Raw genomic sequence first — 19,457 nt, forward strand, 5'->3', positions numbered from 1 at the left:
GACAAGTGCCCATATCTGAATGTAAACTGGTGACCTAGAAGCCAAAGCCTCTTGTGTCATTTTGCCAATCTCCTGAACTACTAGTCCCCTCACCTCAAGGCGAGCAGAACACTTGACTGCACTGCTGCCTGTGATAGCCTGGTGTGGTTACATTGCTTGTCTCTCTCTCTCCAGTTTGACAAGGCACAGGAGCATTGTGGGAGCTACAATACTTAAAACAACCTGGAACTGAAGCACCCATTTCTACTGTTCAGAACCAGCACCTTGTTCACCATTCGGCCAGATTCTGAGCTTAGTTATACAGGTCTGACTCCAGAGTGAAACCACTGGAGTGATGATGGAGATACGCCTGTGGAACTGACAGCAGAATTTGGCCCATTACGTGGAGTGACCCCTTTTAGCAATGCCACACTTTCTGACTTGAAAAGGTTCTCCTTCCACCCCTTCCTGCCCCCCCCCCCCACGCGCGGGTGATAGCTCACCTTACCTGATCACTCTCATTACAGTGTGTATGGTAACACCCATTGTTTCATTTTCTCTGTGGATATAAATCTCCCCACTGTATTTTCCACTGAATGCATCCGATGAAGTGAGCTGTAGCTCACGAAAGCTTATGCTCAAATAAATTGGTTAGTCTCTAAGGTGCCACAAGTCCTCCTTTTCTTTTTGCGGATACAGACTAACATGGCTACTACTCTGAAACCAGCCAAAGAGAGAGTCTCTTTGAGCTGGGAGTGGGGGGGCTTTTGAAGATAGGATGATAGAAATGGTGACTGAAGCTCTGCAAACTAACTTATTTTATTACAAAGTGTGAATTCCCCCCACCCCCCTTGAAGGTAATACAGCAATAGGGGGTGAGTAGAGCACTCAGGAATGGGGTCGGATTGAGCGCTCTGGATGGCCATACTTGTGTAAAATTATTATTTTATTTAAGAACTCCAGGACAAGGATAAGAACCTGCAAAAGAGCCAGTCCTATTGAGATTCACAACATACGTATTGTTTTATATAAATTAGATGTATCTGAATCTGGTGCTTCTCACTGTGGGTAAATATCTTATTATTTTGGCTGAAATAAGCTTGCTATGTTTTCCTTAGCTTTTGTGTCGTTAATGTGGCTCTTGCTATCTGCAACAGTGAGCTGCTCTTGTGAAAGATGTTTGTAGGAAAAGCTGCGCTTAGCTCAGTTAAAGGCAGTGATGAAATGACCAGGAGAATGACCGTTATTCCCCTTGCTAAATTGGCTTCTCAAAAGTATCATGTCCAACAGTGGACATGACTAGACCTTGACCCTAGGCCTGGGCAGCAGGAGGTAAATATTGTATCTAGGTTAATTCCTAAAGAATCCAATTTTGGAACTTGCAGCCAGAAATGCATATGTTTTCTTGAGACTGTCAATATTTAAAGAAGAGTTTCTCCTTCAACCCTGCCTTTTGGTCAGCATGCAGCTGATTCATTCCCACAGCTCAAAGCTAAGGTGCTCATTCCTTAGGAGAAGGAAACCTGGGGGTGGCGGGGAGAGGTGGGTGGATTTTGATCTCCCTGTTTCTTATTCTGTCTGCACCAACATGTCAAAGTGCTCTAAATCAGCTGTTTTGTGCAAACCTTTCATGTTCTCCCTGTTTCAAGAAAACGATTGTAGCAGCTTACTTATAAATGTACAGCTGGGGAGAGAACAGAGCTTTGTATCTCAGAGAGCAGGGATTCTCAAACTGGGGGTCAGGACCCCTCAGGGGGTCACAAGGTTATTACATGGGGTGTCATGAGCTGTCAACCTCCACCACAAACCCCACTTTGCCTCCAGCATTTATAATGGTGTTAAATATATAAAAAAGTTTTCTTAATTTATAAATGGGGGAGGGGAGGTCGCACTCAGAGGCTTGCTATGTGAAAGGGATCACCAGTAAAATAGTTTGAGAGCCACTGGCATAGAGTCAAATGCTGAACCGCGTCATCCTGAAAGACCCGTGCTGATGATAATATAAGAGCTATCTGGGCACAAAGCAGAAAGCTGTTCAAATCCCCGACAGGGTAGAGCAGGGATCTCAAACTCAAATCACCACCAAGGCCACATGAGGGCTAGTACATTGGCCCGAGGGCCGCATCACTGAAACCTTTTCATACAACATTACAAAAGTGTAGTCAAAAATGAAAAAAATGAAGAGTAATATAGTATGCTATTAAAAGTCAATGTATTAACTTTTTAAGAACTGCAATGTGAAGAGGGCTTTTAATAAAATATTAACTCCTGCAACTATTCCTTATGTGGTCAGTAACACTGATGATGATCTACACTAACTGTCTATCAACGTAGCTGTAATGGCAGGAACTTTTTAAAGTAACTATTCATACAAAATACATTGCCACTTTTAACAAACATTCTTCCCAACTACTCACAGCAAAGAATTATACATGCTGAACTTCATACCTCATATTGCTCATCTAGTCCATGAGGCCCCGCCCCTTCCCCAAATCCCTGCCCCAGCCCCGCCTCTTCTCTGCCTCCTCCCCTGAGCACGCCATGTCCCCACTCCTCCCCCTCTCTCCTGGAAAGTCCTAAGTGCTGCCAAACAGCTGTTTGGTGTCAGGGAGTGCTGGAAGGTAGGCGGAGGAGTGGGGATGTGGTGCACTGGGGGGGGAGGGGGGGAAGCTTGGCTGCCAGTGGAGTCGGCACCTATGGTGGGCCGCAGGAAATAACTCCTCAGGGCTGTATGCTCTCAAGATTTGTATTTGCGGCTTTTTTAATTAATAAAGAATCCAATTTCAAAAACAGATCAAAATGCTGCAAGAAGAAACTGCAAGATTACCCCCTCCCTTTCTCTCTCTCTCTCGGTTCTGCTCTTCCCTCCATGTGTGGGCCTAACTCCCACTGATTCTAAAGGCAATTCCCCTGTGTCTCAGAGCCCATAGGGTGCTCGATCTTATTTTGTTGTTGTCTGTTTGTTTGTATATTGGTAGCACCAAGAGGTTCCAATCAGGGCTCAGTTGTTGTAGGCACTGTACACACATATTGTAAAGATTGTCCTGGGGCTCCAAAGAATTTACAAATACAGTGCAGTCTTGCCCTCATGTACACACGTGTGCATAGCTGCATATTTTATGTGATCAGTGACGGTGTGGAGGACAGGAAAAAAATGAGCAGCAAGTGTTGGGAGAGGAGGATGAGAATCAAATTGGAACAGGAACTGAACCCAGAGGACTCTCTCTTCCACTGTGTAGATCAGCTCACGATTGAGCCCCTGGGGATTCCTCATTGAGAGATTTGACTGTATCGGGGACCATTTGACCACTCCTATTTTCTTCCAGCGAAGATTTAAAGAAAACTGTGGCAAGCAGAGATAATCCTTATGAAATACTGTCTGTCTAGGAATAATCATTAGAATTTCTTATTATTAGTCTCATGTTCTCACATCACATAATGACACCCTAGGATATAATTGCACCCAACATTTTCTCTGTGTTCATGGCTAATGGTCCAAACTAGGACCCACTGTAAAGCATCCATGTAACAGAAAATGGCCCATTGAAATAATCACCGAGCTGTATCTGAAGCAAATGGTACAGCAAAACATTATCTGTTAAAGGTATATAGGTCAGGAAGATGAATGCAAACACATCCTGCACTGTGGCATCACTGAAGGGATTACACAGGAGCAGGAGAAGACTGACTATAAAGGAGAATTCTTAGACGCCAGTCTGTAGGTAATCTGTAAAGATGAGAAAGGAAATGTAGAAAAGAAAACCATGGCTGTTTGAAAGGGAATCCAGTAAAATATAGCACAATTAGAAAAAGTTTGTGTCTATAGCTATGTCTGCCCTTACAGCAGCATGTCGAGTACATACATTACATGCTCCCCCTAGCATGGGTATAAATAGCAGTGTAGGTGGTGAGGCACTACTTAGGCGAATAGAGTGAAGACACACCAGAACCTTACATGGCTCTCCACTCACCCAAACAGTACCTTCTGCATCCACAGTGGTATTTTGAGCAGCATAGTGTCCCACTGCCAGAGACTTTCCCTGCCACAGAGAAAGACTCCGGCAGTGGGGAAAGGCTCTGGCAGCTCCCTGCCACTGGACCCTTTTCCCACTGCCAGAGCCTTTAACTGATGCATGTAGCTACACAGTCCAGTGAGGACACCGTCTGCTTTTCACTGCAATGTGTGGCTACACGTAACTTACATGCTGTCACCAGTGTAAACAAGGTCTATTTGTCAGTAGCCCTATAAAAGGTGGTGGTGGGGGGAGTTCATTCCCTTCAGGGCCTTTAATCCTGTGGAGATGATTTACCAGTTTTGACTACCTCTTCGGTGGTGACAGCCCAAGCTCCAATTCTGATTGGTCCAACATGTAGCAGACAAAGACTGAATAGGAAGTGTATATAAATTGATTGTCAAGGCCAGATTGTGACCCTTCTTCCTCCCCACTGGTGAGCAGTTAGTTACTTATGTGAGTGGTCCCAGTCTGACCCCAAGGGGTTGTCTGTCTTATCTGAGCACCTCATAAACATTTACGAAAGTATCCTCACAACATCCCTATGAAGGAGGGAAGTACTATACTCCATTTTAGAGACAAGGGACTGAGTCACACAGAGATTAAATGGCTTTCCTGAGATCACACATTTAGTCTGAGCCAAGAACTGAACATGCATCTCCAGAGTCCTTCTCCACAAGACCTTCCTTCCTTCTCTCAGGCTTTTGTGTAGACAAAGGCAGGACATAATGCAGGGCCGGATAGGTGATAGGAGTTCTGCCATTGCTCATCAGACATAAAAATCTATCTGTGCTATTATAAATGGAATTAAGATTTCAAGAACTGTCAGGTCTTTTCACCCTCCTTTCCATGTGAAAAGCCCAGGTACAGCCATAATATATACAACACTTTGAGTCTTTTTTTGTCTGGGAACAGGTGTCACTTGTAACTAATGCTCAAATTGCAATGGTACAAAGTGATTTACCCCGCTGTCATTTTGAATTGCTTTCTGCATGCTAGCAGTTATTGCAGGTCTTTTCGTGTAACTTTACCTTGCCAGCACTGCATTTGTATATGTACAGGAAGAAAGAAGTCATCAAGAAGACCATAATAAAACAACTATTAGATATTAAAGCCTGCATTGCATTCAACACACCCAGGTAGCTTGTTAAAACAGAACCCTCATAAAAAGTTCAATATAACAATGTGCACATATGGGAAATGTGGGAGGACAGATCGTTACAGCTATATGCTTACATGTTTGACCTCTTTTGAGACATCACAGGTCGTCTTTGACATCCTAGATATGTTGCTAATGTCTTGACAAGGGGCTCCCTCAAATATTTTGCACCTCAGCCAGAATGATTCATGATGTTCTGTGGGTAAAATACTATTTCTCACTCCCCCACCCAAAATAATCCATCAATCCAATACACCTCCCTCCCCTACAGAATCCATCAAACAGGAAGGGTGGGGATGGAGAAATGAGTCCCCTCAGAAGAAAATCCCAGGATTTTCAGTGCCCTAGTATGGGCTACTATGGGCATAAGATCTCCTCTACCATGCGCTTCTGCAAATAAGAATGAGGGAAAGCTTGGATTAACGTCTCACTTTTGTACCCCTTTTTCGGCATGAATGAATTTTGAAAACAAGAAGGGGTTCGTTTTCATTGCAGTGCTCAGTCAGCTGATATATCTTATGAATACACTGTGGGATTTTTGTGCATATGGTACCACTGGTTCACAAAATGTTGTCTTCTTTCCAGGACGTCTCTTGTTGGTCTTGATCAATATTTGCCCATTAAAATGAGCTCACTCACTTTTTTTTTTTAAATCTGTTTTGCAGGCATTGGAAAAAATGTCATCTGTGACCGAACAGCAACTCCCCTGGATGCCTTCAGGATGATGTCTGCGGCCCATTACTACCCCAAGCTCATGAGCATCATGGGGAACGTTCTCCGCTTCCTGCCTGCCTTTGTGAAGATGAAGCAGCTGATTCAGGAGGGCTATGTGGGGGAGTTGCTGGTGTGCGAGGTGCAGGTGCACAGCGGAAGTCTGCTGGGCAAGAAGTACAACTGGAGCTGTGATGACCTGATGGGGGGTGGGGGTTTGCACTCGGTCGGTACCTATATCATCGACCTCTTGACCTTCCTCACCAGCCAGAAGGCTGTGAAAGTCCACGGGCTGCTCAAGACCTTTGTGAAACAGACAGACCACATCAAGGGAATACGTCAGATCACCAGTGATGACTTTTGCACGTTTCAAATGGTTCTTGAAGGCGGGGTGTGCTGCACTGTGACCCTCAACTTCAATGTCCCCGGGGAATTCAAACAAGATATTATTATGGTAGGTTCAACTGGACGACTGATTGTAATAGGCACTGATCTGTATGGGCAGAGCAACAGCTCTCCTCAAAGAGAGCTCCTTCTAAAGGACTCTATGCCAGTCAGTAACTCCTTACTGCCTGAGAAGGCCTTCAGTGATATCCCATCCCCATACCTTCAGGGCACTATTAAGATGGTGCAGGCCATCCGGCAAGCATTTGAGGACCAGGATGACAGGAGAACCTGGGATGGGAGGCCCCTCACCATGGCTGCGACTTTCGATGACTGCCTGTATGCCTTGTGCGTAGTGGACACTATTAAAAAGTCAAACCAACTAGGGGAATGGCAGAACATTGCAATCATGACAGAAGAGCCAGAACTGAGCCCTGCATACCTGATCAGTGAAGCCATGCGTAGGAGCAGAATGTCTCTGTACTGTTAGCTTCACTCAGCTCTTAGAAAGGAATGGAAACAACACAGCTCTTAAAGAATAATTCAGACAGCATAAGGATTTGGATATGTAAAAGTTTGACAACATGGGAAATGAAAATTTGATGTTTAAACCGACTAAACTAGTTGGTGTCTCTATACAACGGTGATGGGAGCATTAGAAATGCCTAAGCTAGACAGATGGAAATGAGAATTGTTTAAGGGCTGACATAAATAACGTGTGTTACCTGTTTAGCAGCAGTATTAACTGGCTGGATAGCGAGATATCATGGGAACAGTTGTGTTTACTGTGAAAGTTCAGGAAGATCCTTTTTGACTTACCTGTCCTGCCAGAGGGCTGTGAAGGCTCTGTCATGTCAGAAAGTCTCCTGTGGCATCTGACGTGAAGAGTTCCCACCATGCCAGCTGACAACACCACACTCTACTGCTACGTTACTAACCAGTGCATAGAATAATAAGACTTGTTGTGACCAAGTGTCCCGTGACCTGGACAAATTTGGCAGCTCAATTTTTATAGCTTATTCTGAGGTGTGTGTTTTTTCTTTTTTTGTTTTTGTTGTTAACGCAATTAAGTAGGGAACATTGTGGCTTTTGTAAACAAGTCAGTCTCCAACAGCAGCTCATATAAGTGTGGGGGATGGGGAAAGCATTCTACAAGTTCATGTTAAGCTTCAGTGTTAGATGTAAAGATGTGCTCATAAAAACGGGTTGTGCAAAACCTTCATCAGCAACATCCAGGCCACGTGACACTCTTCTGATTTGGGATTTGTTACACCACCAAAACTTGGGCCAGGTTTACAGACTTTCCTGTGAGCGTGGGATTGAGTTCTCAGTGAGCCGGGCTTGAATTATGGTGGAGAATATACAAAACTAAGTGGGCTTCTACCCAAGAGCTATGTTTTGAGTTTTTGTGTTCTTTTAAATGTATGTGAACCTCAACCTAGAAGAAAAAATCTGCACCAGCCACCAAGTTCCACATTGCTCAGCCCACAAGCTTTCAACTTCTGATGATGGAGGGTCTGAATGAAAAACCACAACGAATGAGAAAAATTCTTATAGATTTGCAGGGAAAAAAGTAAAAATCTCCTTACCTGCCTAAAGTCAGCAGCCACAGGTACTGTCCTGACTGTTCCCTTTGTCACCAACGCAGGAACAGACAAGTGGTCTCTTGTTTAGTTATTCTCTTTGTCTTTAATGTATTAGGCCCTGCTCTTGCAAACAATTTATGCAGATGCTTGTAAACTGTCCTGGTAAGCTCTGTGGCACTCCCCTTATGCATTAAGCTACTCATGTGTTCATGAGTTTGCAGCATCGGGGCTTCAGCTTGAAAAATAACACAACAAAATGTAATCCCCAAAAGAATACAAAGCAAAATTACATTTGTTTTAAACTGTAGCAAAACCACTTGTTTTGGTTAATCTGATGGGGGACAAACTCTTACGAGATTTATGTTTGCTATAAGGATTGAAAAAGAAATTTTGAACCTTTTTTCTCAGGGATGCCAGGTCAGTATACTAATTGATTGTTTAGATTTTAAAAATTATGACTCTTTAAATTAAAAAAAAATGTTTACAGCTCTGTCATCTTTATGAATGCTTAAAGCTCCCTTAGGAATCCTGCTACTGACCCCTACCTTATTACCTTGTTCTCTTGACTGCCATAGTCTAGGCTTTAGTGCTGCATTCACTGAACTGGGAGAGCAATGTTAAGTACAAATTTTATTTGAAAAAATATGTAAAATCCTAGATATTTGTGAACTTTCATGACTTCTTCCCTGAGATCTATAAATAGCATGAATGATGGAGGAAAAAGGTCACAAAATTTGTTTAAAATAATATTGTGAAATGAATCAGTCGATTTGGATGATTACTGTTTGACCAGCTCTAGCAATTGTATCTGTTGTTTACTGCTTCTGCTATGGCCTTGGGCAAGGATGCAGGGCTTCTCCTGCTAGGATCTCAAGTTTGTATTTTTTTTTTCCAGTTGTTTAAAATTATTCCTTGGAAAATAGTTGTCAGCTAAGCAATTAATTAAGCAAATAGGAAATAACCAGAATTATAACCATCGTTGCATACAACACTATTCCTTTATTTAAATAAACCTGCTATCTCACACACCCACCCCCACCCACCCACCACAGAGGGACAGTCAGATCAAAAACGAAATCTCTCTTAGCAAAAGAATGATATTAATCAGAGAGGGTCAAGAGACATATATTGATTTTTTTTTTTTAATGCAGTATGGTATAATCTCCTTACTGAGGACAAAGGTAGAGTCATGGATGCAGGATAATGTGGATGACTAAGGGACAGAAAAATCAATGGCAGGGAGCTAGATATGATAAACCAAGTCCGATAAAAGAAAACACCATCCCAAACTATAGCCCAAAAACCTGAATTAAATCTAAACCAAAATATTTTTTAGTTTCTCTTCATTTATTATTTGCATTGTGATAGGGTTACAGAGCTCCAGTCATGGACCAGGACCCCATTGTGCCAGGTGGTGCACAAAATTTAATATCTTGGCCGTCTATATTTTTAACGTTTGTGCCTCTCTGCAGTTTTATGGTTCTGGCTGAAGCATAAGTGCTAGAATCCTGGGCCTTGTTCCTGCAGTGAGCTCCATGCAGGCAGAATGCGGAGTCCTATTGAATTCAATCTTTCTGTCCCTGAGCTGAAAGCTTTCAGGTGGTGTGCGTCACCCTTCCTCTCCTTAGCCTTATTGGTTCAGATACTGCAATTTGCAGAGTTTAACTCTAACTGGGGTGGCAACTGGTGACTGCTTGCAGTCAGGATTGAATGAAGTTTTCATTCTTTCCAGGATGTAAAGTGAGATGCAATACTGCTGTCTGGGCAAGGATTTGGTAGCATCAGATGTAAATATATTAAACTGCCATCTGAATGAAAGGAACAAGTGACTAGTTTATTTGTAGAATGTGTCATAATATTCCAATAAAATTATGACTTACTCTATAATAGGGCTATTTAGATTTGCGGTATCAAACCCTCATTATTTTTTGGGACAGTTTGAAGTACCTTAAGCTGAATGCTGCAACTGGCCCCTGGAGTTCACATCACATTTAAGAATTTGGCCAACGGTTAAAAAAGGTTTACAGTATTTAATTTAAGAGAGTCCCTGGTACTTTACCAATGTATTTGGAATAGCACTTTTAATGCTACTCTTTCTCTAGTGCCATAAGATTTGAGCTCCTGCTAGAATTGGTGCAGACCCAGTTATTCAAATCCAGGCTACTATTTAATGTACAATAGCCCAGAAGTAACCTTGTGCACTTGCTAAATCAAAGATAGTCTTGTTTTCTAGGGCTGCTGCTGTTGGAGAGGCTCTTTCCTTTGCCATTCGTTACTTGTGTACATGTGATATTAAAAATTGTGATCTGCCGCAAAAGAGGCAGAGAGCCAAAGCAATCCTCATTAAGAGGCAAGTTATGCCTTGCAGTGAATTCAGTAGAAAGACTCCCATTGACTCCATGTGGAATTGAATTTTTCATCAAGTGAACTGTTTACCTCCAGGTAAATGGAGGGCAGCCCCTCCTCATGTCCCTGTGTAGCATCAAGGCACAATTTCAGTCCTTCCATGTGCCCCATAAGTTTCAAGATACCCCAGGTGGGTGAGAAGGTGGGTCCATGGCCCTGTATACACCAGCTAGCAGAATAAGCTGGCCATGCAAGTGAAGTATATCTCCTGGACGTGTGTAACGGGTGCACTCCACTTGTGTGTCAGGGAGCTCAGGAAGGAGTCATGTTTTTCCAAGGGCAAAATTCCTCTGAGAACTCCCCCTGGAGCTGTGCCCCAATGCAGGGCTCAGTTAAACCCTAAACAATATTAGCAACCTCAAGCTTTGGGCTTTCCCTTATCTCATATCCTGCACATGGCTGGATTAGTAGCATTCAACCTATATAGTTAGAAAATACCTATGTATAGATAATACGTTCTTACCCAGGATCCCTATACGGCATAGAGTCAGTGCATGCATAGACAAGCTCAGACTCAGCATGAGTTTCAGCAGAACCTTTGGATGAAAGCATGAGAAATTCCTGTCTAGCTGGCTTAGGGCAATCAGAGGCACTTTCCACTTTGTACTGAATTTCTTTTTCTTTTTCTCATCTCCTCAATAGCTTTTGAATTACAGTGACCACAGAAGAGAAGGGGTATCCCTATCTCTGCTCCACATTGTCCTGGCATATAAACTATTCAATTCTGGCATTAACCCGTTTATTTTTATGTCCTTACAACTATAGCAAAAACCCTTTTACAACTAAAAATGACTGTTCTGACAAAAATTAACATTATTCTTAGTTGATTTTATTTCACAACAAAAGACAAACTTAGCATCCAATGAAGTGAGCTGTAACTCACGAAAGCTTATGCTCAAACAAATTTGTTAGTCTCTAAGGTGCCACAAGTCCTCCTTTTCTTTTAGCATCTCCATTGCGTCTTTGCAGAGATCCATAGATTACTACTGACAGCAATGCTTGTCACTGGAAGTTTTTAGCCCTGGACTTCTATATGTTGTTGTAAGTATAATACACTGAGTGTAATCTGTTTACTGTTCATTTCTGTACCTATAAGAGTTTAAAAGCATCTAGCAGACCTTGGGCTTTGTGCAGCTATTTAATGCATTGTCTTAACACTCTTACCTCCTTGATGGGCAAGAGATATGCCTTAAATAGCTGAAAAGCTCAACACTGCACTGTTTGACCTCTAAAGATGGCTTTTTGGGTATTTAGGACTAGCTGTGAGATGGCAGGATTATGCAGAATAGCAGGTTTTCTTGTTCTTGTTAAAATTGGAAGCAAAGTCTGTAAACTTTGTAGATGAAGTATGAATGAATAATCTTTAGTCCCGTTCACTTAAAATTCTCTCCTTGCTGTGGATTTCTTAACCTACAAGGTATATTCCATTAAATAACAATGATGTCCAAAAACACCCACCCCAAAATCCCCACGTCCTTCCTGCATGAAAGGAGGAATTTTAAATAGATAGGACTGTACATAGGGCTGCATTCATGAACCCATCCATAACTGAACTGTCTCTGTCTCTTTCTTGCTGCTGCTCTGATGCCAAGCATTTGAAACACAGAATGACCAGGATTGTGCTAACAAGGAACCTGAATTATCTCTTCTTTTGAAGAGGATGTTGCCTCTAAATCAAAATAGTCATCATGGCCAGATCAGCACTGAATTAGTTTTAATTGGGCCAGATTCAGTCCTGGTATAAACAGGTACAATTCTATAGATTTGTATTGTCAGAGTCTGAATTTGGCCCAGTGTGTTTCACTCATATATTGCCATTGTTCTATATAGGAACTCTGGTTGATTACATGGATTTAGCTATAGATAATCCAGGTTCTCCACTTCTGATGCTGCAGTGCTAGCTATCATCTTTAGAAGCACTAAAATAAGGATTAACACGTTTACCATATGGTTTATATGGTTTTACAGTCCTTCCCACAGCCTTCTTTCTTTTTAACCATCAATCAGGCCCACTGATATGCACCTTCTTTCTCATCCCACTGCAGGCCCTCAAGACAGGTATATGTTGAGAAAGGTATCTTTTGCTTCCTCATCAGTTTTGCTCTCACTCTGTGTAACACAGGGTAGGTCAGGTGGCTAATTGCTGATTTGAAGCTAATCCCAAAGCAAAAAATTGCATGAGTAAAAATCCACTGAGTTCGAATAAATTACATTCCCATTGCCCAGCTAGGACAGACAGTAGCTCCCTGCTATGCCTGGTTCATGAATGGTGCCCATTGCTTCTCTCTGTACTGTCTTGTTGGGTTTTTTAAATCTTAAAAGCAAAAGTATCTTCAGTTTGTTGCTATATCATTATTAAATATATTTATTTTGTTTTTCAAACACAAATGCAAAGTGTGCGTGTGTATATATATAAAAGTCAGTGCATGGACATATGTACAGTAGATATTTTAAAGAGCTATTTATCAAGCAAAAATAAGTGTTATAAAGTAAACAGAGTCTATATTTTATATATAATGTAGATAGCAAAAAAATAGTGTTTAAATTATAGTAGGACTTTTTTTTTTAAAGAAATGGACAGTTTGACGGTTCTAGCATTTTAACAGCCAAACTACTTTGTAAGGAAGCTGCCTACTGTGTTTCTCAGTTGCCACAATATCTGTCTCTTCTCCTGGAAGGTAATGTGCATTGTTAATTTTATATTGCTTTGGAAATGTAGTTAGTTATACTCAGCCAACTGGTATATGCTGCTTAAAACATGGTTTCTGGCTGTTCTGCATATTTGCATTGGTGGAATAAAAGGATCCTAAATGGCAAATAAAATCATAAAAGGAGATGATTCCAGCTGTCAGCCATTTTTCCCCCGTCCTCTTGTGTTTTGTGCAGTGAAACAGCATCAGTTATTTCTGCCTTCTGGTGTGATTGTTAAGTTCAGCACGTCTGAGCGAAATACACAAGATTGGTGCTTGAGGTGATTGTGGGGTAAGGGAAGGGAGCAGTAGATATTAGAAGGTTTAACTTTGTAGCAAGTTTTTGAACTGACTCCTTCTGGAATGATTTAACCTGCAGAAATGTTCTTGTGTTTGCAGAAAGACACTTTAGGACGGGGTAGCAATTTAAACACCCTGGTAGTCCTATCCCATGTCTGGATGTATAGCCCCTGTCCAAGGTCTGCTAGAAAACAGGTTTCCTCTCTCTCTCTCTCTCTCTTACAAAGGAAAGAACCACATTTGCACAATCCACAGGGATTTGCAAGGTACTAGTGTTCAGCAAGCAGTGAGGAATTTGTAACTTTACAAGACCCATTGTGTTTTTCTCTTCAAGGAACAGGGTATTTTTCATAGATTCCAAGTCCAAAAGGGACCATTGTGATCATCTAGTCTGACCTCCTTTTAACACAGACCACAGAACTTCCCCAAAATGATTCCCAGAGCAGATCTTCTAGAAAAAACATCCAATCTTGGTTTAAAAATTGCTAGTGATGGAGAATCCACCACAACTCTTGGTAAATTGTTCCAATGGTTAATTACCCTCACTGTTAAAAATGTACACCTTCTTTCCAGTCTGAATTGGTCTAGCTTCAACTTCCAGCCACTGGATCATGTTTTACCTTTCTCTGCTAGATTGAAGAGCTCATTATCAATGTTTTGTTCCCCCTGTAGGTACTTATTGACTGTGATCAAGTCATCCCTTAAACTTCTCTTTGTTAAGATAAATAGATTGAGCTCTTTGAGTCTGTCCCTATAAGTCATGTTTTCTATTCCTTTAATCATTCTCGTGGCCCTTCTCTGAACCCTCTCTAGTTTATCAATATCCCTCTTGACTTCTTTCAGTTTGCAAATGTATTCTTTACATTTTCTTTGCTTTGACAGTAAAGCACACCAAAAAGGTGTTAAAACTCTGCTCTGTCAGACCTGGCCCACTTCTCAACCATAAATACAGTGCAGTTATTCTGATGCACTTTTAAATCCATTGCAGTGTGGAAACTCATTAATGATAACATCACCATGTGTGGCCAGATTTGTACTGGTATTTAGGCACCTGAAGAAGCGGATAGGATCCTGAAATGCCTAGGCAACTTTGAAAATCCCACTAGATGCCTATCTGCTTGCTGAGGCACCTAAATACCTTTACAAATCTGGCTTACTGAGTCTTTCATCTTAAAGGGTCTCAAAGTGCTATGTACTGTATATAAACTGTGTGTGTGTGTGTGTGTGTGTGTGTGAGGGCAATCACTTCATTCATCAAAGTACAGCCACCCCAGGGGGAGGCTAGGGTGAACCACAACCAGTGAACACCTTTAAAATGTGTGAAAACCTACCTACACCAGTCGCATTTATAAATATCACATTATCACATTAGCTAATACATTTTTTAAAAACCACCTTTTTCTCCTAGTCTAAACAGAGCAAAGGTGCAAAGCAGTGTAAAATCAATATCTTTTGAATGTTCTGTTTTAAATATTGTTTGCCACATGTAGGCCAAAATATCACTACACTGGTCAGCCAGCCTTGCAGAATGCTTTCTCCCTCAGAAATTGCACAAGGCTGAAATTTACATCTCATTCCTTCCCAACAATTTCACATAAACCTGAGACCTACTTTTATTTCTGCGGTAAAAACTAATTAATCCTTGTACAACTGTGCCCTGGGGGAAATTAGCATGAAAACAAGTGCCAAAGATACAGTGGGATGATTAGTGTAAGCATACAATATATAATTATACAGGTGCGTCTGAATACAACCGTAAATCTAAACAAAATTCCATACTAATGAAGCTTTTTAAATACTAAGGCCAGCATGTTCAAAGTTGGGTTGGTAAAGTTTGACATCTAAATCCGTATTTAGGAACCTGCTTTACAAAGACTTTTCAGTGAAATCAGTGGGAGCTGCCAATGCTCATCACCTTTGAAAATTAGGCTGCTTATTCAGGTGCCTAACTTCAGGCAGTTAAGTCTGAAAGCTTTAACCTGTACTCACGCTATCCAGCCAGGGTATCAAAAACAACCAACCAAATTTGAAACTAATGTTTAACTTTTTAGAATAATTAACTTCCTGCTGACACTCCAGTAAGTGTTCTCCAGCACTAGGAGGAAGATGATTGAAAAGATGTATGTGTGCAGAAGAAAATCAAGAACGGGATAAAATGTAAATTCACAGAAAACACTGATAAATATCCCTTGCTGAACAATTTTTAAACTGGGCCGAAGTGTGGAAGCAATGCATCGGCTGTAGCGTGTTGTGTAGTATAAAGCAAGTTCAGCGGATGATATTATTTAAAGTCCTCCCAAATGATTTATTTCTCAAGAAAATAAAGGAAAAAACTCCACAAGCACAGGGGTACAGTGTGACTGGAGATTTGCGTCCATAGTGTATATCTTATTATATGAGAGTGCAAATGTTAAATCAGAGCAGCAGTCATTCAGAACACTTTATAATTTCCTGCTTAGCTCTGCCAGGACTTGCTCTTGTGATTTATAACATCCTTGTTATTCACTGTTGTCCATCATTAGTTTTATATTTATTGTAGATAAGAAAGCAGAAGTATAGTTTGCATGTTAGTGGCTAATCTCTTTCAGTGCAATGTCAGTTTTCTTATATTAAGCTGCTTTTTTTCTATGAATATGTCTGTCTGCTTTCCCCAGTCTTTCCCCCTAAAACCAATAATATTGTATGTTCAGATTTCGGAGGGTTTTTTTTAAAAATGGGGGTGGGGGGGGGGATCTTGAGCTGCCACATACCTTCAGAGAACTAGGAACCTGTTGTACATAGGTTTAAGGCACATATATGCTACCCAGTCAGCTCATTTAGCACTTATTTGAGCTCACTCCAGAAACAACTAACTTCTTATCTAAGCAAAAAACAATAAAATAATGTTGCCCCTTTGGCCCAAGTATGTAGCCAATATTCAGGGTCTTGCAGGGCTATTTCCAGGTATATTCTTTGTTTAAACTTGTTACTTTACAAAAAGTGCATATAAAGTCTTGTTTCTCTGAACTCAGTAGAAACAACAAGAGGCAATTCCCTTGCTCAGAACCCCCCAAGTCTGCCACTTCAGTGAGCTCTATGCCCAAGAAGCCCTGTGCTTTGTCTTCCTCCCAGAGTCGCACAACACTTCCTGGCTTTCTGCTGTTTCTGACACCTACAGTCTACAACCAATTTCCTAACTCCCTGTGTTTGCAACCAGGAAAATCTGTTAATCTCTCTGGGCTCACTCTGGCGTGCCAGGGGACCTGTTGTCTTGGGTCATCACCATGACTGTAGCTTTTTTACTACATGAAGGGGCTTGGTTGCTCCATTTGTCAAGCCTGAAAGAGTGCTTGGCACACCCACTGGCTTTCCGGGGTCTGTGATTCTTTGGATTCAAGACCAACTTGATGGCAGCCATGTGCCCCTTTCAGCATAATATTTTGCATTTATCTGGAACCTTCCACATGAGGATCTTAAACCTCTTTGTAAATGTCAATGATTTAATTCTCACAACATCCTTTGAGAGAAGTAAGTATTATCCTCATTTGACAGGTGAAGAAACTGAAATGTTAAATGGCTTGTCCAAGGTCACACATCAGGGGCTTGTCTTCATGGCAAAGTTCACAAGTGTTGCATCTAACTTGACTCCTGTCCACACACAAAACCCCTTAAACTGAATGTAGTAATGCTTTGAACTCAGGGGCCATAAGCTAAAGCTTGAGTTAGCACAACTCATTAGCTCCTAACAGACTCTCTGCAATGTGGATGCAGGCTAGTGCCACTCGTGTGTTGCCAGTTCTCCAGTGCCTTCTCACAATCCCCCTGCGTGCCCAGAAAGGAGAGTCAAGTTCTCCCGTAATTCATGGGGAAAGAATGCATAGAGTAACTCAACATACTGCAGTGCAAAGAACCCTTGGACATGTCCCCAGAAGTCTCAGTGCCACACATGAGTGAGTGCAGCACCAGTGCTGATATAGCCACTTGAGTGTTATTTCACAGTGTGACTTCTCTCATCGGAGCAAGGCTAACTAAAGAGATGTAATCTAAGGCCTGGACTACACTACACAGGTTGACGTAAGTTGCCTTGCGACAACCTACTTCTGGAAGTGTCTTCACTTAAATTTGGCTCCCGATGAGGTAAGTGCCTCTCTCTATGCCGATTTCGTGACACCACCTCCCCGAGTGGCGCAGAGTCAAGGTTGATGTAATTAGTGTCAGTGTGGACACTGTGTTGCTTATGTCAACTGTTACTGGCCTTCAGAAGCCGTCCCACCACACTGACAGTACTATCGACACAAGCGCTCCTGGTGAGGACGTGCACCTTCCACACAAGCAGGCAAGTGTGCGTGCACACAAGCGGTTTTATAACTGTGGTGGCTGTACGCTGACATAAGGTAGGTCAACATAATTTTGTAGTGTAGACATGGCCTAAGTGTAGATAACTCCAGGTATGTGTTCACTGCAGTTACCTCAAGTCTGCGGACTTAACACAAATCTCTTGCCTTCTGTTGCCTTCTGCTTCAGCCACAAAGACTATCCTCCTTCTTTTTAATACAGTGTTGTTGTTAATTCCGCTAGTGTTTAAAGATTAAATATAAATATTTTAAATATGCTAGTGACTCTTTTATTGAGTACATACAACAGCTAACAAAAAGCTGCAAGGATTCCAGAACCAATGTGCTGAGTTCAGTGATGCTGGTATTAACAGATTGTATAAAATACTGTGTTTGTGATGAGATGCTTGGATCTCAGTCCCAGTGCTTGAAAGCTCATCTGCTGAGATGTTCTGGCATCTTTTTTTTTGTTTAAAATGGCCTCTTTTTACATCCATTTCTCTTAAGACTTCTGTTTGTGGTTTCACAACTGCAAAATCAGTGCTCCAGTTGATCTTGCTGCAGTAGTAATGGAAGCCAGGCCCCTTCTAACCGTACCAATTGTTAGGTAGGACTAACTGCCGTTGTCTGGCCGCTGGTGGGCTAGCCTACTGGAGAAAGGGAGGAAACAGGCTGGCCAACAGACCCAGGGGTTGAGCCATCAAGGATTGAAGAAAGCAGTTGACAAACAGTGTATTAAAATACTGAGCACTTAAACATGAATGACTCTTCACACAGTGCTCCCATGAGATGGGAATAATCATACTTGCCTATTTTGCAGATGGCAAAGCTGAGGCAGAAAAGTTATTTATCTTGTCTGAGGCCATCGGGAAAGTCAGTATGATCGCTTGGTTTAGAATTCCTAAATTCCTCGAGTCTCCTGCTCAAATGATTAGACTTCATCTCTACCAGTGATTCAGTCATCGGTGAGACACACACATGTGGCCTATATTGGCTGAAATTTCACAGGCAGGCACAGCTGCGCTGTCAGTAATACTAGTGCGAGGACCATTTATGACATATTAAATTTAGAGCCTGGATCAGACCCTATGTTATGTGTTAAAAGCCAAATTCAAGAAGAATGATTCCGAATTGTTCTTTCTTGCAGTTTATCATTATGAAATGTACATGCAACTTTAATGTCTTTCATTTTAAACTAGCTACAAGCTCAACTGGTCTGTGTTTTTATGTAATAGGATGTTTCCCTGAAATGAGTCCTATTGTGTCACCCATGGGAGTAAGAGATTCACAATCTGGCCCACAATGAAAGGCTCAACAAACAAAGAAACCAGTCTCTTACTAATAAATTGCATTCATGTTGTACTTCTCATCATGGGATCTCAATTGCTGCTGGCTATATATTATCCTTATTTTAGACATTGGACAGTGAAGGACAGGGAGGTTAACTGTCTCACCCAAGGTCATGCAGCAAGTCAGTGACAGCTGGGAACAGAAGCCTGGTCTAATTTCCACTCCCTTTACTCATGCTCCCTAATCTAATCATAATGAAATATAATTAATAGAACACATAGTTATAATACATAATCCATTTCTAATATGCTGTGGCATATGAACACTAGCATGTGAGGAGTGCCTGGGCATGGTTTTTGTACCATTTTAATCATATCAGTTTGGAAAAGAGCTTAAAGATGGTAGCTCTACTGACACAATCACCTTTATAGACCTGTCTGATTTGCATAATTGTGCCCACGCCAAGGCATTGCACCCAATTAACTGTATCCACTTCTAAACCAATATAGTTAAATTGGTACAAAAACAAGGCGTAGATCAGCTCTTACTTAAAGGAATAATCAGTATGAACAACTCCAGCTCAGTTACCAAAACCAAGAAGTCCCATAGGCTGCTAGAATAACAGA

General features: G+C 41.6%; 1 protein-coding gene across 2 annotated transcripts in view; it reads left to right on the forward strand.

Moving 5' to 3' along the window:
- GFOD1 (Gfo/Idh/MocA-like oxidoreductase domain containing 1) overlaps positions 1-13,337 on the forward strand; it is a 107,365-nt gene extending 94,028 nt beyond the window's left edge. For both annotated transcript variants that reach the window (XM_084620104.1, XM_084620105.1), the window contains exon 2: positions 5,817-13,337. In XM_084620104.1, the coding sequence (XP_084476230.1) occupies positions 5,817-6,736 (920 nt within the window). In that variant the 3' untranslated portion in view covers positions 6,737-13,337. The remainder of the gene's footprint in view (positions 1-5,816) is intronic.
- Positions 13,338-19,457: the final 6,120 nt, after the last annotated feature.

The sequence above is a fragment of the Lepidochelys olivacea genome (assembly GCF_965140295.1).
Source record: "Lepidochelys olivacea isolate rLepOli2 genome assembly, chromosome: 2".
Taxonomy (NCBI): Eukaryota; Metazoa; Chordata; order Testudines; family Cheloniidae; genus Lepidochelys; species Lepidochelys olivacea.